Source organism: Boleophthalmus pectinirostris, unplaced genomic scaffold, assembly GCF_026225935.1.
Source record: "Boleophthalmus pectinirostris isolate CB_2022bp ecotype Guang Dong unplaced genomic scaffold, ASM2622593v1 HiC_scaffold_19, whole genome shotgun sequence".
NCBI lineage: Eukaryota > Metazoa > Chordata > Actinopteri > Gobiiformes > Gobiidae > Boleophthalmus > Boleophthalmus pectinirostris.
The window spans coordinates 41837075-41858062 of record NW_026571140.1 but is presented as its reverse complement, the minus strand read 5'-3'; the positions used below and the strand labels follow the sequence as shown (position 1 = coordinate 41858062).

Here is a 20988-nt window from a genome sequence, read left to right as displayed (position 1 = left end):
TTGGATTCACACTGAGCTGTTTGTACCTTGAGAGCTTCATCATGAGTCAGAGTGACTCCAGATGTTCCTCCACAGTACAGAGTCTTCATCATCAACTGAAACACAACAACAACACGAGCAGCTGTCACTCAAACACACGTCTCTCCCTCTGAGGCAGACGACAGTGACGGACACAGACCGGTCTCTTCACAGTTTGGTTTACAGAGTCTCACCTGGAAAGTGCTGTAGGTCATGTGATCGATGTGGATGATGGCGTCAGGAGACTCGCTCAGGAGCTGCGCAAACCTGAACGAAAAACGACACAAAAATATCCAAGTTATTTATGTAAAGCCTCCGTAGACGGTGTAAAGAAGTGTTCAGCTCCAGTCAAATGAAGCTCATCGAGGCTCACAGTTAGAGTGAATAATTTGGAGTCAAGATCCAGTCTTTTTCCATAGCACGTATTTGACTCCTCACCTGTCGGAGGCGGAGATGAGCAGAACTCTGTGAGCGAAAAACTGCCGTCCCTCGATCATAAACGTGACGTCGGACATTTCCCGGTTGTTCAGGAAGTGCACGTCTGCGTCAGAGCACACGTGAGGTTATGTAACTGTGACGTTTAACAGAGAAGACTTTAAAGACGGACCCAGTTACCGAGGTGAGTGGACAGAGACGCGTCCAGAGGAGGGACGGGAGGGACGGGGGACGGTCCATACGACAGGGACAGGACCCAGGCCAAACACTGAAGGATCATGTAATCCTGAACACACAGAGAGAAAACACACTGAGAAATGAACAACACTGTAGGAACTAGTTAAACTCTGCTCGGTCTGTGAGGCACAATAAATAATGACTCTTATGACTGCAAGAAAGCTGGGCCAAAATTTAAGATATAAACACTTCGTAAGTAGAGTGGAGGTGTATTGTACCAGGTTATATCACCAGTGCAAATGTCCACCTGTCGTCTGTGGGAAATATTCTGTGTTGATGCTGATTCACCCAATATCTTGTACCTTGGAATGACAACAGGGTGAAAAACACGTATGTCTATCTATAGTTCTATAAAAGACATGTTTTTCTGTACTTTGAGACGCCACGAAGCAGAAAACTGATGTATGTGGACCCCGTGGCATGTACCCACCCATGATAAAGTGCACCGGGTCAGCATTATTGTTCATTTTCTTGCTGTATACGCTAAATCAACAAGTGAATGTTTTGTCAGATGTGTGGTATAAAGCTCCCCCTCGTTGTGAGTTGGGCAGAGGCGTCGTTCCGGGGTGGCAGTTGTACTTGGTGATCAACACTGAATCCCTCTCAATGGACAATGCTGAAACAAAGTGGCCTGTTCTCGGATCCTTCCATCTTTTGCGCTTCTTTCTAGGACACGCACCGAATCTTCCGAAAAAACCCACACGTCCCTGGGCAGGTTCATTGATTGATTGTGTTTAATTGACCTTTAGCTTTCAACTGTTCTTCCTGGAGACCTGGAGCATGTTTTGGGTTGATGGGGGAAACTGGAGCACCCAGAAGAAACTCATCCAGACACGGGGAGAAACATGCAAACTCCACACAGAAAGGCCCAGGCGACCCGGGGGATCAGGCCCAGAACCTTCTTGCTGTGAGGCGTGAGTGCTAGCCACTCAGCCACCATCCCATGAGCTTATAACTTCCATCCATCCAGGTTCTTTCGCATATCCGGGGCCGGGTCGCAGGGGCATCAGTCTAAGCAGGGACTCCCAGACTTCCCTCACCCCAGACACTTCCTCCAGCTCCTCTGAGGGGACCCTGAGACGTTCCCAGGCCAGACCAGAGACATAGTTCCTCCCGTGGGTCTTCCCCGGGGCCTCCTCCTGGTGGGACATGCCCGGAACACCTCCCGAGGGAGACGTCCAGGAGACATTTGGAACTCCCTCTTCACCACAACGGTCCGATACAGCGACCGCATCACTGCCAACGCTGCACCTGTCCACCTGTCAATCTCACGCTCCGTCCTCCCCTCACTCGAGAACAAGACCCCGAGATACTTGAACTCCTCCACTTGAGGCAGGGACTCTCCACCCACCCGGAGAGGACAAGACACCTTTTTCCGGTCGAGAACCACGGCCTCGGATTTGGAAGAGCTGATTCTGACTTAATAACTTCTGACTTTTAAACTCATAATTATGAGTTTCTGTGAGGCTTTTATTTTTTAATTACTGGCGGAAATGGGCTTCTATAACCTGATATAAGTTTTTAAATCTTGGTCAGATCAGAGAATTTCAGAATTTCATAGGACATTGAAACTTGATTAAAAATGTTCAAATGGAAACCACAGAGAGTTCAAAATAAAACAATAATTCTATATTAGGTTTAATCAGTCACTACAGGGGTTAATATTAATATTAGTAGAACAGAAAAAAACGTAATGTTACAATATGTTGCTTTTCCGAAGAGACGACTGACCAGTGTTGATTCTTTGGTTTAAGTAATTCAGTTTAATGCAGAATATTGTGAGTCTTTAACGGCCAAATGATATAATTTCTCAGGTTTTTTTTATTAGTTAATGTCTTAATGGTTGTAAAATATGGCTGTATTTCATTTTGAAAGTGGTTCTGAATTGGTTTACTAATGTATTTGCTCATTTTGTTTTGTGAATATGAAATTTGCCAAACATAATGAGAGTCTGAGGAGGGAAAGATCTTGAGGTGTGGAGGGGCTGTGAAAGTAACAGAGAATTTTACGTTCCTGGAGCCTGATCCTTTGTCCAGTTTTGTGTCGTGAACAGCGCTGGGACGCCTGTCAGTCTAAACTCGGGGCTGTAGTTTTGTACCTTTGTGTTGTGCAGGAGTGTGAACAGCGCCGGGACGCCTGTCAGTCTAAACTCGGGGCTGTAGTTTGTACCTTTGTGTTGTGTAGGAGTGTGAACAGCGCCGGGACGCCTGTCAGTCTAAACTCGGGGCTGTAGTTTTGTACCTTTGTGTTGTGCAGGAGTGTGAACAGCGCCGGGACGCCTGTCAGTCTAAACTCGGGGCTGTAGTTTGTACCTTTGTGTTGTGCAGGAGTGTGAACAGCGCCGGGAAGCCTGTCAGTCTAAACTCGGGGCTGTAGTTTTGTACCTTTGTGTTGTGCAGGAGTGTGAACAGCGCCGGGACGCCTGTCAGTCTAAACTCGGGGCTTAGTTTGTACCTTTGTGTTGTGCAGGAGTGTGAACAGCGCCGGGACGCCTGTCAGTCTAAACTCGGGGCTGTAGTTTTGTACCTTTGTGTTGTGCAGGAGTGTGAACAGCGCCGGGACGCCTGTCAGTCTAAACTCGGGGCTGTAGTTTTGTACCTTTGTGTTGTGCAGGAGTGTGAACAGCGCCGGGACGCCTGTCAGTCTAAACTCGGGGCTGTAGTTTGTACCTTTGTGTTGTGCAGGAGTGTGAACAGCGCCGGGACGCCTGTCAGTCTAAACTCGGGGCTGTAGTTTTGTACCTTTGTGTTGTGCAGGAGTGTGAACAGCGCCGGGAAGCCTGTCAGTCTAAACTCGGGGCTGTAGTTTTGTACCTTTGTGTTGTGCAGGAGTGTGAACAGCGCCGGGACGCCTGTCAGTCTAAACTCGGGGCTGTAGTTTGTACCTTTGTGTTGTGCAGGAGTGTGAACAGCGCCGGGAAGCCTGTCAGTCTAAACTCGGGGCTGTAGTTTTGTACCTTTGTGTTGTGCAGGAGTGTGAACAGCGCCGGGACGCCTGTCAGTCTAAACTCGGGGCTGTAGTTTTGTACCTTTGTGTTGTGCAGGAGTGTGAACAGCGCCGGGAAGCCTGTCAGTCTAAACTCGGGGCTGTAGTTTTGTACCTTTGTGTTGTGCAGGAGTGTGAACAGCGCCGGGACGCCTGTCAGTCTAAACTCGGGGCTGTAGTTGTCAGAGGGGATGGAGCTGAAGTCCTGGAGCAGAGAAAGTACGACCCGATCTCTGCCCTGCTCCTGAGCTCTGAGCACAGACTGCAGCCAACTGTGAGCGCTCCACGGGACACCTGCAGGACACAACAGGAATTACACACTTTAAATAACACTTCACAAGACTATGACCCTATCTCGCAATATTCAGGACCAATCCATGTATCATTTGTTCATTTGTTTTTTTTTCAAAATAAAACCAAAAATAAGAAAACGAGAGAACAATTATTACATTATTTGTCAGATTATGGATAACAATTCGCTTTGTCAGTCTTCGTGGTCCTGGTCCTGGTCTCAGTCCTGATCTTGTTCCGGTCTGATCCCAGTCTCAGTTCTGATCACCAGACAGTGTACGCGGGCGCACCTCCGGGCCTGTCCTGGCACTCAGTCCTGGTTCAGTCCTGTTTTAGTCCTGGATTAGTCCTGGATTAGTCCTGGTTTAGTCCTGGTTTAGTCCTGTTTTAGTCCTGGGTTAGTCCTGGGTTTAGTCTGTTTAGTCCTGGTTTAGTCCTGTTTTAGTCCTGGTTAGTCCTGGTTTAGTCCTGGTTTAGTAGTCCTGGTTTAGTCCTGGTTTTAGTCCTGGTTAGTCCTGGGTTAGTCCTGGTTTAGTCCTGGTTTAGTCCTGTTTTAGTCCTGGGTTAGTCCTGGTTTAGTCCTGGTTTAGTCCTGGTTTAGTCCTGGTTTAGTCCTGGTTTAGTCCTGGTTAGTCCTGGTTTTAGTCCTGGTTTAGTCCTGGTTTGTCCTGGTTTAGTCCTGGTTAGTCCTGTTTAGTCCTGGTTAGTCCTGGTTTAGTCCTGGTTTAGTCCTGGTTTAGTCCTGGTTTAGTAGTCCTGGATTAGTCCTGGTTAGTCCTGGTTAGTCCTGTTTAGTCCTGGTTTAGTCCTGGTTAGTCCTGTTTTAGTCCTGTTAGTCCTGGTTTCCTGGTTTAGTCCTGGAGTTAGTCCTGGTTTAGTCCTGGTTAGTCCTGGTTTAGTCCTGTTTTAGTCCTGGTTAGTCCTAGTCTGGTTTAGTCCTGGTTTAGTCCTGTTTTAGTCCTGTTAGTCCTGGGTTAGTTTTTAGTCCTGTTTAGTCCTGGTTTAGTCCTGTTTAGTCCTGGTTAGTCCTGGTAGTTGGTTAGTCCTGGTTTAGTCCTGGGTTAGTCCTGGTTAGTCCTGTGAGTCCTGGTTAGTCCTGGTTTAGTCCTGTTAGTCCTGGGTAGTCCTGGTTAGTCCTGGGTTAGTCCTGGGTTAGTCCGGCATCGCAGTTTAAGTCACGTAAACGGGAAACAGCCGTTATCCGTTTTTTCCATTATTCATTTAAACACAAAATTATGACCTATTTTATTTGATTAATTTTAGGTACGAGCATTGCACAGAATCTTACAGCTCACAGTAAGGCGGGTGTGAATAGGGCCCAGGAGAGATCACTAGATTACTCAAACATGCATGGATGACTCTAACACCTCCTCAGACATGTTTTTGATGAGGGAACATTATAACATGGTAGAAAATCAGTTTTGCTTTAGGTTTAAAATCCAATTCCACTGAAATTTGCTTTATATTTTATTGACTTTAATATTATGACAGTAGATCCGTCAATCTTTACTGATTCATACGACCGTTGAGGATAACGAAGAGAACTGAGGGAGTGTGATGTCACCCACAGCGTTTGGCTCCAGTCAAATGAAGCTCATTGAATTTGGAGCTGAATTCCATATGAGGAATAGGAATTTATTTCCCCATCCAAATCCCATCCCTCCATCTAAACTACATGTACATATCACCAATGCATGTACATATATCATGTTCATATTACATCTGATACATAACTTTATTTATTTACAGTGTTCTGCATTTACACTGTTTATATATATCTTTTGCTCATTTATATATGTCATACATGTTTATATTTTCTATAGTGCACCCTGTAAATGTGTTCATAGTATATATTGTTTACAATACATCTGCTTATATGTCCCCCATGTATATTATATCAAATTAACTCCTGTTCATACTGACATATTTATCTGTATATATCATAGCCCGTAAATATGAGTGGACAGATCTAACGCTGTAGCCTCCGTGTGCCAAACAGGAAGTTCTCCAGGAGGCTCTTCCGGCTCCTTCTGACTCCGGCTCCAATGGACTTACATTAGGATCTTGTGGCTCCTCTCTCTGTACCTGCTGCTGTGAGCCTCGTCATTTTGGTCTTAAAATGTTTGTCTTAACCTGCTCTACATGAATTTTTTATTTTGCTATTTTGTCTGTCAAAAAAATCCTATTTATAACACAGAGTCTGGCTCCAGACTGGCTCCTGTAACCGTGAACATCTCGAGCCTCATTTGAGCGGTGCTGAACTCTGTGGGTGACGTCACACTCACTTAGTCCACTTCTTTTATACAGTCTGTTGTATATATTCACTACAGTCTACACTGTAATATACTGTATATTGTCTATATACTGCACATTCTGTTTATATATCACACTTGCTGCTCCTTACACTTCTCATTAGATGCTAAATCACATTTCTCTACCTTGTATTTATACATGTGTAATGACAAAAAAGTTGAAGTTAATCTAATCTAAAATCTATTATTTATGGCCAATGGATCATGTGTCGCGGGTTAATACAAATATTTTAAGACCGAAATGACGAGGTTCACAGCAGCAGTTACAGAGAGAGGAGACAGTTTTTCAATAGAAAGTGAATTAAAGCCAGAATCAACGGAGCCAGAAGTGTGCACATGCGCACTTCCTATTTGGAATCTGTTAGTGGGTTAACTCTGTCCATTTACATTAACAATCTAGGATCACTGTTGTATTGTTCAGCTCTTTGGTTGATTCTGATTTTGCAATTACAAAATAAACATATTTTATAATTTTATCTCAGGCATGGACTAAAGCTGCATGGATTTTATTTTAGACGTGTTTTTTAAAATTACATTTTTTGTAGACTCACTTTTTCATAACATAAACTCTTATCAGTCTGAGCAGCTCGTCAAAACAATGATATTTACTGCTTTTTTTTTTTTTTTTTTTTAAAGAAATACGATTCATATTTTGCAGAATTGAGTTTAGCATTTCGCCCTCCATAATATTTTCTGTTTCTCCTGTGGTCCCATGGAAAATAAAAAAGCCCGCCCCTGGTCTGGAGTGTTCCTAATAAAGTGGCCACATCCTCACCCATGTCTCTGATGTCCAGAGTGACGTCCAGGTGTCCGTGCTCGGCGCTGTAGTACGACGCCTGCTGCAGGGCCTTGAGTCGGGCTTTACACACGCGGAGGGTCCCCTGGGTGCCCTTCTCCCACGGGTGCCCCTGGTCCACGCCCTCGGCCAGGATCTCCTCCAGTGACAGGACGTCGTCTCTGCGGGGGGCGGGCTCGAGGACCAGTCTGCGCACGACGTTTCTGGAACGAGAAGAGAGAAAAGTGTCAGAGGGAAACTGTGCTTCTCTCAAAAGGAATAGAAACCAGAATTCCTATTTCAGTTCTGTGTGTAAAATCACAAAATCCATAAATTAATCTGACAATATATAGAGTCCTGTATGAAAAGATGCATTAAAAAGCAGAACATATAAACAACTGTAAACAAGGAATATGTTAATTAAAAATATGTAACATCGATCTGTGACATTGTCCATTAGATAGATACACAAAAACATCTCCATCTGATCTAATCAAACAGGGAAACGTGACTAAAAAGTGCACAACGTCACATTAAAAAGACAGTACCGTATTTTTCAGACTATAAGTCGCACTTTTTTCATGGTTTGTGTGTTTCCTGTGACTTATACTCTGGTGTGACTTCTATATTAAAATGTTTCAGTGAAGTGTGGAGAGGCTCTAGTCTTGTGTGTGAGTATCTGCTGCTCCTGTTCCTCCTGTACCACTGTCACTTGGCTCTACTGCGCATGTCTCCTGCAGAAAGAGCCTCTGTCCTGTCTGTGTCATGTCAGTCGATCGCACCGTTACTTCTGTATCACTGAAAACTTAACATTTAAACAAACTTATAAAGACGACTGAGAAAACTGAACACAAATGACCCCAAAAAGAAAATGAGATTTTGCAGATTATAAACTGCAAGTCGTGAAATCTGCAGCTGAAAACGAGAATCGAGCAGCAGAAAGAAAGTTTGCAGTGAGAGAGAAACTTGTGACACCGGGAGAAACTTTCCTGAAGTCACTGGATGGATGGACAAAGTCTGGACTTCAATAACACTGAAACCATCCTGTCGGGATTCAGAAACACCCGAATAATTCTAACTGGAACTGATGCTGAGTCTGACGACAGCGACACAGAAGAGGAAGCTGTTCATATGTGATGTTAACAGCAAGTTATAGTAATATTCTTATTACTAGAACTAGATGAAATGTCGGTTCGTGGTTTTGTAAAATAAATTTCCCCCAAAAAGTGCAGCTTATAGTCCGGTGAGACTGGACTATGTTCTTTTTCTTCTTCATTACACATTTTTGGCTGGTGTCACTTATAGTCCAAAAAATACAGTAAAAAACTGTTCAAATAAATCCAGTACATTTGGTGCACTTGTATTAATTACTATGATCTTGTAAATCTCTGACCTGTGTCCATGAGCGGCGGCGCAGCTGAAACAGTCCATGTCCTGAGACAGAGCAGAGCTCCCATGATGCACTGGGAGCAGAGGGTCAGCTCCATAAGAGAGAAGCAGACTCACCATCTCATAGTCTCCTGCAGAAAAACACACGTCTCCAGCTGGATCTGTTTCTGTTTCTCTCTCTCCCTCCTTCCCTCCTTCCTCCTTCTCCCTCGCTCTTTCCATTCTCTCTATCTTTTCTCCCCCCCTTCTCTCTTCCTCCCTCACTCCTTCTATCTCTCTCTATCTCTTCTTCCCCCTTCTCTCTCTCACACCTTCTCCCTCTCCATCTCACCTTTCCCCCTTCTCTCTCCATTACTACTTCCCTCTCTCCATCACTCCTTTTCTCCCTCTCTCCTTTCCTCCTTCTCTCTGTCTCTCTCCCTCTTTCCTTTCTCCCTTCTTTCTTCCTCCCTCTCTCCCTCCTTCTCTCCTCCCCCCAATCCCTCCCTCTTGCCTTCTCTCTCTCTTTGTCTCTCCCTCCCTCTTGCCTTCTCTCTCTCTCCCTCTTCTCTCTGTCTCTTCTCCTCCTCTTCTTCTCTCCCTCCCTCTTGCCCTCTCTCTCTCTTTGTCTCTCTCCTCTCTCTCTCTCTTTGCTCTTCTCTCTTCTCTCTCCTTCTCTCTCCCTCTTGCCTTGTCTCTCCTCCCTCTCTCTCTTTCTTTCTCTCTTGCCTTCTCTCTCCCTCCTTCTCTCCTTTCCCCCCTTATCTCTGGCTTTCTCCCTCCCTTTTCCCCTTTCTCTTTTTCTCCCTCCCTCTCTCTTTCTCCCTCCCTCCCTCCGTCTCTCCCTCGTTCTTCCTCAGAGTGTTGTGGTTGTTGTTGTCACCTGCAGATGATGCGAGCTGCAGAGGCGTTTCCACAGATCCGTCCTGAGCCGTTCCCACCTGAGCCTCCACGTCCGCCCCCGCCTCCAACAACAACTGAACGTCAAAGAGAAAGTCAAAGTTTGTGTAAATATTGTTTTGTGGGACATTATCTGTGCTGAATAGAAACAGTTTTGAAAAGTTACAATACTGTTTATTGAAAAATAATCTGAATTTAGGCTGCACTCACACTAGGACTTTAGAACTGTGCCCAGCAGGGATCTCCCCTAAAGCGCCGTACGTTTGTCCAGTGTGAGTGCCTCAACCTGTGCTCAGGCACGGCACAGATGGGACTGTGGCCCGATTGGATGAGGTGGGCCAAAGCACGACACAGACTCATGTATGAACACACACATTACTTTACTATAGGAGCCCTGTGTGTGCGCTGATGTTACTCACAGGAGGAAAACAGTGAAAACACACGGCAAATTCACACTCACCTTCAATAAGGACAGACAGAAGTTTATCTGCCTCTCATCTCCAGCTGTCATCACTGCTCCGCACTGTTTTTATCTCCATAAACTCACAGAAGAGTGTGTATCATAAAAGGACGCACATCAGCGACACTATTTAATAGATATTTTCTCCTCTAAAAGTCTTAGCACATGTAAACAAACAACGCCTGTGATGACGTCATCAGGCCGTGGCCTTGTTTCAATCTGCAAGTGTAAGTGCAGAACATAGAACCCTACACAACTGTGCTTGAGCACGGTGTGGTTTTAAAGTCCTAGAGTGAGTGCACCATTAGACCCTCACAGTACAGTTACATCTTTAGTGACTGATAAAGGAGATGAGTTGTGTTTTGTGTTTTGTACCTGAGCCACAGAGACGTGAGAGTGGAGCACGGCCAGAGTCAGAGCCGTCCAGTGTCTGGTCCCGGGAAAGACCGAGGGGTGAGTCCTGGAGCACACAGGGACCTGCAGCACACGGCTCAGTCACACTACAGTCATATTACTGTCACATTATTGTCACACTACAGTATAAAGGAGTTTGCTGGACTCTTTATTGAAAGCAGCCTCCTCTACATGTGCTGTACACTCTGTATGAGCACAGGAGAGGAGGAGACTCACCTTCAGGTCCAGCTGAGCTCCGGCCTGGATCAGGACCTGGACCAGAGCCTCGTCTCCAGCAGCAGAGGCGTACATCAGAGCACTCAGGCCCTGGACAAATATGATGGACACAGTTTATCATTTACGCAGATTTTCACTCGTATTTCATCAGGACAGACTCTCTCTCTCTCTCTCTACCCCGTCTCCTTCTTTCTCTCTCTCCGTCTCTCTGTCTCTCACCCGTTCATCCACAGTGTCCACTCCTCTCTCTCCGAGCAGACCGGAGGCGTCCTTGAGCAGATCAGATCTCCCGGAGCAGAGCATCGTGAAGCCCAGGTCCGACCTGAAACGCCTCAACGCAGACGCGGCGTCCAGGGATCGCCATGACGACGACACACTGGAGTCACACCTGGAAACGCACACACACACGAGACACAGAGGCAACACCCGCTGAGTTAAACACTGTTCACAAGTAAAAATGTCAAGTTATGTCACAATTATTTAAGAAGAAAAAAGGTCATTTCAAACCACACCACAAAGTAAACGAAACTGAGATGTATTTGTTGATCTAATACCCCTAAATTCAAAACTACCAACGCAAAAATATTTTCAAATTACATTCAGGGACACTTATTCTAACACCTATTAAAGTCATTACCAAAGATCATTCTATTCTGTTCTAAACTTTTGGAGTGAGTGAGTTTCGCTTCTACCCAAGAGGTAAAATTACCGACTGTGAGGCTCCGTTTTACTGCAGCTCTGAAATTTGGCCAAAACCAGAGCCCAGGAGACAACATCATGAAGCTTAGTCAGTAACAGGAATCCAGACACTTTCCAGTATAATCAGCAGCTTAAATTCTTAGGTTTAACTGAGGTTTACCTGAGGAGTCTGGGCTCACAGTCCTGGTGCAGCAGGACCCTGGAGCTCTGTCTCACGTCATCAGAGTCCACCACAGAACTACGCCTGTGATCCGAGAAGACCAGAGCGATGTGCAGCCACGAGGAGAGAGGAGGGAGGAGAGGAGGACACCTGGAACAGACAAAAACATACGTAAGAGAGAGAGAAGACTAGAGAGAAGCAGAGCCAGAAGTTTAGACACAGAGAGAGAGAAAGAGAGACAGAGAGACGGAGCCAGGAGGAGAGGAGAGAGGAGGGATGTGATTTGGAATATACTCAGAGAAGACAGAGAGAGAGAAAGAGAGAGAAAGAGATCTGGATGAGGCAAAACCACATGTAAACAAGAAGAAGGACAACATGGAGGAGATAAAACCAAAGATAAGTGACGGAGAAAGAGAGAGAAGAAAGAGAGACACAGAGATGGAGCCAGGAGGAGAGGGGAGAGAGGGGAGGAGGAGACCTGGAAGAGACTAAATCATATATAAGAGGGAGAGAAGACCGGAGAGATGTGCAGCCACAAAGAGAGGAGAGAAGAGGGAGGAGAGGAGGACACCTGGAAGAGACAAAACCAAAGATATGAGAGAGAATGAAGACACAGGGAGAGACAGAGCCAGAAGTTTGTACTCAGAGATCTGACACAGAGAGAGAAGAAAGAGACAAAGAGACAGAGCCAGGAGGAGAGAGGAGGGAGGAGAGGAAGAGACAAAAACAGGTATAAGAGAGAATGAAGACCAGAGAGAGACAGAGCTAGAAGTTTATGCTCAGAGAAGACACAGAGAGAGAGAGAGATCTGCAGCCAGGAGGAGAGAGGAGGAGACCTGGAAGAGACACAATCATATATTTACTCAGAGAAGACACAGAGAGAGATGGAGCCAGGAGGAGAGGCGAGGGGAGGGCCTGGAAAAGATAAAACCATATATAAGTACTAGGGTTGTCCAGAAATCAGCGCCGATCTCGTGACTGTGGACTCAATCCGGACTCGGCCGTTATGTTCCGATCAGGCATCAGATAAATAATATACGTATATAACACACAGGACACACAGAACATAACAGTTTTTTGGGGTTTTTTTTTTTAACTGAGGCGCGGGATTTGCTCAGGGACGTCCACTCAGAGTGTCTATTGAGCGGCGGGACCGATGTCGTGGTGCACACTCCGCTGGGACAGAGGCTGTGGAGCTTCTGTCATCTCGTTTTTATTTGGTAAGATTTTGTATTATTTGGATTTCATAGACGAGCCTAAATGTTTTAAATATAAAGCACATGCAAACATATAATATCAAATATACAAAGTGTAGATTGTGCAGAGTCGAGTCTCGGGTCTGATCTGGTCCTGGTCTGGTTCCTGTTTTAGTTTACTAAGTTACACATTCCAAGACTATACTGTGGTAAAAGTAAAGATTTTCAACACTGATGCTTCATGGTTAGAAAAGTTGATAAAATAAAAGTTTGGGACATTTGATTTTTCACACTAAGTTCAGCCCAAATATGTGAAATCAACACAATCTGATCCTCCAAACATCCTGGATCTTATTTTTTGCTCTTAGTTCATTTCATAATGTTTTATAGAAGTATCGGATCGGGACTCGGTATCGGCAGATACTCAATATCAAAGGACTCGGACTTGGGGGCTAAAAAATGTGATTGGGACGTCCCTAATAAGAACATAGAAGAAGACAGAGAGAGACAGAGCCAGGAGGAGAGAGGAGGGAGGAGAGCTGGAGGAGACATTCAATTACCTTGTAAACAACTCATGTAAGAGTCAAAAAGCAAACACATACTAAACTACAAAACTACAAACTACTGTTTACGGCACAGGTGTCAAACATGCGGCCCGGGGGCCAGATCCGGCCCTCCAAGACCTTTAATCTGGCCCTCGGCTGATTTTCTACTAAAATATTTTAATTCTATTTTTTTATTAAAATCTTGTTAATTTTCTGTGGTGTTTATCACAGCAGCGTCTCTGTACGTGGCCCCTCCCACCAGAGCAGCACAAATGAAGACTTGTCTCTTTCCAAACGCTCTTAAAGGACGATCGTTTTGACTGTTGACCGTGACACCCTCATCAACAAAATGTCCAACATGAGAAAAGTGGAGCCGAGTGCAGGATTTTACAAGAAAAATTGACTTATTCCTGTTTACAAACAAGTTCATGTTAAAACTTTGTGTTGAAATTGTATTTTTCTTAAAGTTTCAGGTTGTTCATAATATTATAATATTTTGTAAAAGAAAGAGTTCATCAATTAAAAAAGATTTCTGTAATAGATTTGTGTTTCTCTGCACAAATATTTGAACTTATTGTTATTTTTGGGGTTTATATGACATGAGTTTTCTGATCCGGCCCCTTTGGGATCAAAGTCGATTGGATACGACCCCCGGACCAAAATGAGTTTGACACCCCTGGTTTACGGGGTAACATGTTTTAAATACAGTTTTAGGGCCACTAAACACCCAATTCACCTTCTTTCTATTGATTCTCTGTGCAAATGGGTCTAAAATAGGCCTTGTTTTGGCATTTTAGTGCAGATTTGTTAAAAACCTGTGTCTCTATTGGCCTCTTTAGGAAAAAATACAGCCAGAACACTTGAGTTTCCGAGTTGGACTAACAGCGCAGATGAGTCAGACGCAGTTTATTACGTGAAGAGCTCATGGCGGGAGGTGAGCAGCCCCTCTCAGCCCCGACCTGACACCGCCGGGCACCGCCATGTCCCGCCGTGTCTGGAGAAAAGGGAAACGCCGTGATCCCAACACAAACATCCGCTCTGTTTCAAAGTCTGGAGCGCACCGTTCTGCGCCGTGTTGTTGTGGCTGTCAGGTCGGCTGTCAATCATCGCTCTAGAGCCCGCCCCACACCCACCAAGCTCCGCCCACTCTGGAGGATTTCTCAGATTTTGCTTATGGGCGGAGTAAAGCTTCAGGAGGGAGTTTAATGGCTCTTTAACTAAATCTGTAGAGGTCATTATAAAGATTTAACCCATTTATTTGGCAAAACCCAGCAGAGAAGTTAAATTCAACCCAGAAAAGTGTAGTGTCTGCTCCTCCAGAAAAGTTACACAGTGTATCTTTAGAAACACTCACTTCTCTTTGGTCAGCGTCATGTTTGGAGACTGCAGATTTTCCGTGTTTTCTAGTCTGAGAAGAGGAGACAAAATAAAACAGAGTGTGCAGCGCGTCCGGGGTCCAGGATACTGGCGTGTGATTGGCCGACGGAGCAGAGGGGGCGGGCTGCGGGCGGGACAGGAAGTGCATGGCCCGAGACACCAGGTCACCTAAAACGAGACAGAAGAACGAGAAGAAAAGTGAGGAGAAGTGAGTGGGAATTGCAGATTTGTTGAGCTGGTTTGTGGTTCATGTCGCTGTAATTTCTGGGCCTATTTCCATGAAACAAAAACTGACACAAAGTTCAGCGTCTTCCCTGTCAGGAGAAATAAACTAAAGAGAAATTATTTTGAACAAGAGCTTCAGTGGTGCCATTATTCAGCTGAAAGGATTTTAAGACGGGTCATTCCACGTCCAAATCTCTCAATGCCCCCGCTCCACCATCTCAGATTTGACTGAAAAAGTTCTAGGTTTACACACTTTCCAATAGGAAAAGTTCCCAACTCCTCATAGTTTTGTCATTAAAAATATTTTGTCAACTCCTCTCTGACCTGTTTTGAGCAGAGTTTTCAGAGGAGCCACTTTCAGATTGCTGTATCTAAAAAACTATTTAAGGTCGATCCTTCAAATTTTCAAGGGTTAAAACTTGGCAAATGTACTTGTAGAACTACTTGTAGACTTTTACACGTGTGCTTTTGGTTTATCACAGATTTGTGGGGGCTTGAATTTGCTCGAAACTTCTACTCTTTAAATTTGAGGGCATCTTTGAAGGACTGTGGAAAGTGCAATTTCAAAGACAACTTCAAACTGAGCCTCTGTGATGAAAGCTGTAGAACAGGCATGTCCAAACTATGGCCCGGGGGCCAAATGCGGCCCTCAGACAAATTTTTATTGGCCCTCAGATTTCCAGGTCAATTGGCCCAATTACTTTGCATCAATTAAAAAATATTTTTTTACTGCAAATTTTTTGAGAATCTACCTGGATAAAGCCAATATTTAATATTTAGTGTGTGGTTTTAAGGATCTTAGCATGAATAAAGACTGATGGTTCATTCTAACGTGTTAAACATTCAATTATTCACTGTACTGAGCTCCAGTCTACAGCCCTCGATCGGCCTCTGCTTCGTCTGTGTTTAGATATGTGGCCCTTGATGAAAAAAGTTTGGACACCCCTGCTGTAGAAGATATTAAGTGTTAAAAATGGAAAAAAAATAAATTTGGTGCCATCTTTTACCATGTTATACCAAAAAAATGACAGCACCCACCAACATAAAATGAACTGTTTTTGAAAGACTAGATTTCTGTTTTTAAAATATCCAAAATTTGTGTTGATGGTCTGCCTTTGTTTTGCAAAATTATTTTTTGAAAATGTGATGTTTGTAATAATGCAGATCATTCATGGACTGTGAAGGCCAAACCTAACACCAGACGCCCCAAATTCAAGCCCCCAGAAATCTGTGATAAACCAAAAGCACATGTGTAAAAGTCCAGATTCTACAAGAACATTTGACAAATTTTAACCCTTGAAAATTTGAAGGATTGACCTTAAATAGTTTTTTAGATACAGCAATCTGAAAGTGGCTCCTCAGAAAACTCTGCTCAAAACAGGTCAGGGGAGAGTTGACAAAGTATTTTTAATGACAAAACTATAAGGAAAATTTGGGACTTTTCCTGTTGGAAAGTGTGAACCTCCTAGAACTTTTTCAGTCAAATCTGAGATGGTCGAGCTGGGACATTCAGAGATTTGGTGTGGAATGACAAGTTTGTGGAGCCGATGCCAAACACATAATGATTTGATTTGTGGATCTTAAGTTTGGAGAGTGCTTCAAAAACGATAAATCTTCCATAAAGTTACACAGGCTCCTGCTTTACAACGTGACGTCTTCTGAAAAACTCTGGTGTCACTCACAGAGCTCAGGGAGACTGTTGACTGTAGCGCCCCCCAGTGCCTGTTCCAGAGACTGCAGCTCCATCTGAAGGTACACGTCCTCCCTGCTCTCCGCTGAGTCCTGAGGAGCCCGAGACGGAGAGGAGGGCGGGGCCACACAGCTCACCTGGAAACACAGAGGATTATGGGTAATGTAGTCATGTAGTGTCAAATACTTCAGGGACGTGGGGAGGATACTGAACCAGGCCAGTAACAGTTGTAAAATCTGTGTGTATTTTAAATTCACAGTTAGATGAGGTTATTTTAACCTTAATTGTCTTGTTGGACAAAAACACAACAACACAGGACACCAGTCACTCCGCACTCACAACAAAAGCTACAACATCTGTCCAGAGGAGGCAGTTACCATGAATACAGAAGATTTAATAAAAAAAAAAAAAAAAACTCAACCAATTCATCAGTACTTTCCAGTCGACTTGATGTTGTATCATTTGTAATTTATGTAATAAGCCAATGATGTTCATTATGTCTTCTTATATACTTTAACTTCTTAGGTTCTTTTTAAAGACAATGCAGTAAAGTGTATTTACCTTGTTGACATGTTTCGGCTGCTAGCTGCAAGCTACGCGGGAGGCGTGGTCAGTCTGAGCGACCCCAGGTCCTCAGGCTGACCACGCCTACAGGAAGTAACAACACTGATATATGACACGTCACCACCAACACCGGTGACAGTTCTGAAGATGACTTGCAGCTAGCAGCCGAAACATGTCAACAAGGTAAATACACTTTACTGCATTGTCTTTAAAAAGAACCTAAAGAAGTTAAATATATAAGAAGACATAATGAACATCATTGGCTTAATAAGAAGAAGATTTGGACAAAAAGGTGGTCAATAAGCACTTCGCCATTTGGGAGAGGCTGGAAAAAGGCGCGCGCCCGCTACAACAACCACCTACGCTTCAATCTCCGATGCAGAGACGAGAACATCACGCCAGCTAGTATAACATCAAGACCCCGATCCCAACCCATAATGCAAAACAAATAGTTAATAAGGGCCAAAAAAGCGCTATTAAATGAAAGGATTCGCACCACTATCAAAAACAATAAACAGAAAACATTGAACGAGAACTAATGGACGAAAGCGAGAAATACGGACGGCTTTTCCCCATGGAAGAAGAGGCACAACGACAGGTTAGCAAACATTTAGAAAATACATATGAATTAGAATTTAAAACTACTAAGGAACGCCATGTTAGGAAGTTAAAATTACTAATAGAGAAAAAACACAGCAAATCGAAACCTCCCTAACAAAAAATAAGATAAATGGGTATGCAATTTAACTCAGCGAAAAATCACAGAAACAGAAACAAATGTACTTACACGAGGACTTAATTTTGCCACCACCCCATACAAATACCCATAGAAGAATACATATTAGCCACGGAACTAGCATGCCAAAAAATACCAATCAGGGACAAAAAGCAGATTTACGCAAACACAGACAGGATTCAAAAACAGCCAAATTACCGAAAAGCAATATAACCAAGAAGGAAAGGAAAGCCATTAATCACATGAAAAAAGACAACACAATCATTATTTTACCCGCAGAATAAAGGCAGGACAACAGCATATTGGACAAGAAAACATACGAACATAAAATGGAAGCACTATCGCAGACACGACACCTACGAAATCATCAAAAGAATCCGACAGAAGAAAAGAAACGAACCCTCAAAACATTACTCAAACCCCTATAGAACAGAAAAAAATCACCCGTGAAGCATACAACGATTTAATCCCTACAGCCAGCATCACCCCGGCATTTACGGTACCCGAAAATTCACAAAACAGACACGCCGCTTCCGCCCGATAGTCGATAGCATAGGTTCGGTAACATACAATTTATCCAAAGCCCTGGTCGAAATAATAAAACCACTTCGGTCAAAACAAAATTCAACTGCAAGAATGCAAAACAATTGGACAGGAAACTAAAAAACATTACAATAGCACCGGATGAAATACTCATATCACGACGTCTCACTCTCACAAAACACCCGTGGATGTCACACTACGCATAGTACAAAAAAAAAACTTAAAAAGGACAGAAATCAAAAAACGCACAAATCTAACAGTTGATGACATTACACAATTATTACGTTTCGTGGCAAATCTACTATTTTTCAGTACAAACAAATAATTTACAGACAGAAAGAGGGGTTCGCAATGGGAGATCCACTATCAGCAATAATGAGCAAGTTTTTTCATGGAGGACCTGGAACAAAAGCTTTCAACACCGCACCACCACAAGCCGTTTTAAACCTTTTTGGAACGCTACGTAGATGACATCCTGGAAAAATACAACAAGGACACACACAAGAACTCACGGACCATTCAACACACAAGACCACACAGGTAATTATTCAATTCACACACGAGGAGGAGAAAGATGGAGCCATATCTTTTCTGGACATTAAAATCCACCACATTGCAGACGGCAGCATCAAAATTACTGTATACCGGAAACCTACACACACTGACCAATATCTGCTCTGGACATCCGAACACCCCACTGCACCAAACTTTCAGTAATAGAACACTATTCGAACGGGCCACACTCATCACAGACGACAGGGAGGAAGAGGAGAGACACCATATACAAACACTCAAACAATGTCAGTACCCCAGCTGGCCATAAACAAAGGCAGACAACAAGTTACAAATAAAACCAAAAACCCCGGAAAAAAACACAACAATGCAACACAGGGCAGCAGGACCAAAAAATAGTCACACTACCGAACATCAAACCGAACCCATCCAGAGCCATGAAAAAACACAAATAAGATGTAGTAAAACACACAAAAACTCCGCCAACTACTCGACATCCAAGACAAAATCCCACAAGAACAAAAATGCAATGCCATCTACGAAATCCAATGCAAAATTCATGCAATAAAATCATACATAGGGGAACAGCCGAGCATTCACATCCGAAAAAAGGAACACCAAAAGGAATGCGAGAAGGAAACGTCAGGGAGACTCACCAGAACACAAAAGACAAAGCAGAACAGGAAAACCTAAAATCCGCCATATCAGACCACTGTAAAAGGAACAACCACATTGGATTGGGACGGGGCTCGGTCATTGATCGGAAAACAACAAGTTCAAACGCTGGATCAAGGAAGGCCATTGAAATCAGAAAGCGAGGCATGGACAGCATTAACCGTGATGACGGAGCGTTCTCCTTTCACACACCTGGGACACCCTCCTCCAGATCGTGGTCAGTTTTCAAGGCTTCCGAAAAAGAACCTAAGAAGTTAATTTATGTAATATTTTAAGAAATTATTTTTCCCAACTCTAATCAGGGTTAAAGTGAAAAGCTTCACTTAGAGCCGCTGCTCCTTCACACTGAGAAGACCAGATACTGAGCCCCAGACTCTCCATCAAGACGAGGTCCAACCAGGAGATGATCCTGGGGAAGAGTCCTGGTGAAGGAGGGTCTAATGAAGTGGTGTCAAACTCAAAGTCACAGAGGCCAAACTGGGATAAAATCGTCGGCCAAACTAAATATTTATTGAAAAATTTCAACAACATCTGCATGTTTTCTCTTCTTTCAAGATATGTAATGTTAAATCTTTTCTTATTAAAATAAACGTTTAATAATAGTTTTGCCTAAACACTGAATCCAGAACAGGCAAAATATAAAATAATAACATTTTAAATAAATAATATCTCTATAGTCGATCTGTAGCCGGCGAGCAGCTCTAATACAGATTTGATATGATCTCGCGGGCCAAAAATAATTCTATCGCAGCCAAATTTGGCCCCCTGGCCTGAGTTTGACATGTCTGGTCTAATGTTTTTTTGTTTGTGATTTTCTTTGATAAACTTGTTTGAACCAGTCCAGAAGAAGCTCTCCCCAGACGCCTCCTTCAACTCTTCTGGACTAGTTAATACAAGTGAATCAAATATAGATACATAATCTTTATTCATAAAGCACTTTTAAAAACAAGGTTTACAAAGAACAATACAAAAAACATAAAAATAGCAAACAGAAAGCACAAAAACAGACAATGATGCAAACAATAAAAAATATAATAAATAGGAATGGAATAAAAATAAATAAATACGGAATCAAGCTAAAACCAGTTAAAGGAAGGTCAACTGATAAAATTGTGTTTTAAGAAGTGATTTAAAAGATGATCCTGATGTTGTGAGTCTTATTTCCTCAGGCCTCAGGTCGTTCCAAAGCCGAGGCCCTGAACTGAAAAAGCTCCATCACCTTTGTTTGGAGTCTGGACTTTGGAACAGCCACAGGGACCTGACCGAGGATCTGCGGCCGCGGGAGACTCGTACGGGCTTAAAAGTTCTGAAATGTAACTTGGTGCACGACCTAAACGAGCCTTAATGACTGATGTTTAATTGTGTTTACACTGAGAGCTGCAGACGGACGTGACCCTCACACACACACACACACACACACACACACGCGCGCTTTGTGCTGACTCGGAGTTTGACACAAAACCTGGATTTAGTCGCAACACCGGTCCCATTCTGCCCCCTCTCCCCTCTCCTGTCCTCCCTCTCTGTGCGAGCGGGTGAAGTCATGTTGTCCGTAAACACGCAGCTAAAAGGACAAAGAGGTGCAGTTTCGCCGCCTCACACTCCGCTCCGTATGCGGCGCACACAGGAGGTGAAATAATGAGCTCTGATTGGC

General features: G+C 43.8%; 1 protein-coding gene across 1 annotated transcript in view; it reads right to left on the bottom strand.

The window, feature by feature from the left end:
• The window catches only part of LOC110165859 (ankyrin repeat and BTB/POZ domain-containing protein 2-like), a 31632-nt gene that overhangs the window by 3508 nt on the left and 7136 nt on the right, over positions 1-20988 (bottom strand). The window contains 15 exon segments of the mRNA XM_055154359.1: positions 27-95; positions 213-285; positions 457-559; positions 634-739; positions 3791-3969; positions 7054-7277; positions 8447-8573; positions 9305-9398; positions 10157-10258; positions 10412-10501; positions 10631-10799; positions 11271-11420; positions 14366-14418; positions 14420-14556; positions 16296-16435. Coding sequence (XP_055010334.1) covers positions 27-95; positions 213-285; positions 457-559; positions 634-739; positions 3791-3969; positions 7054-7277; positions 8447-8573; positions 9305-9398; positions 10157-10258; positions 10412-10501; positions 10631-10799; positions 11271-11420; positions 14366-14418; positions 14420-14556; positions 16296-16435 — 1816 coding nt within the window.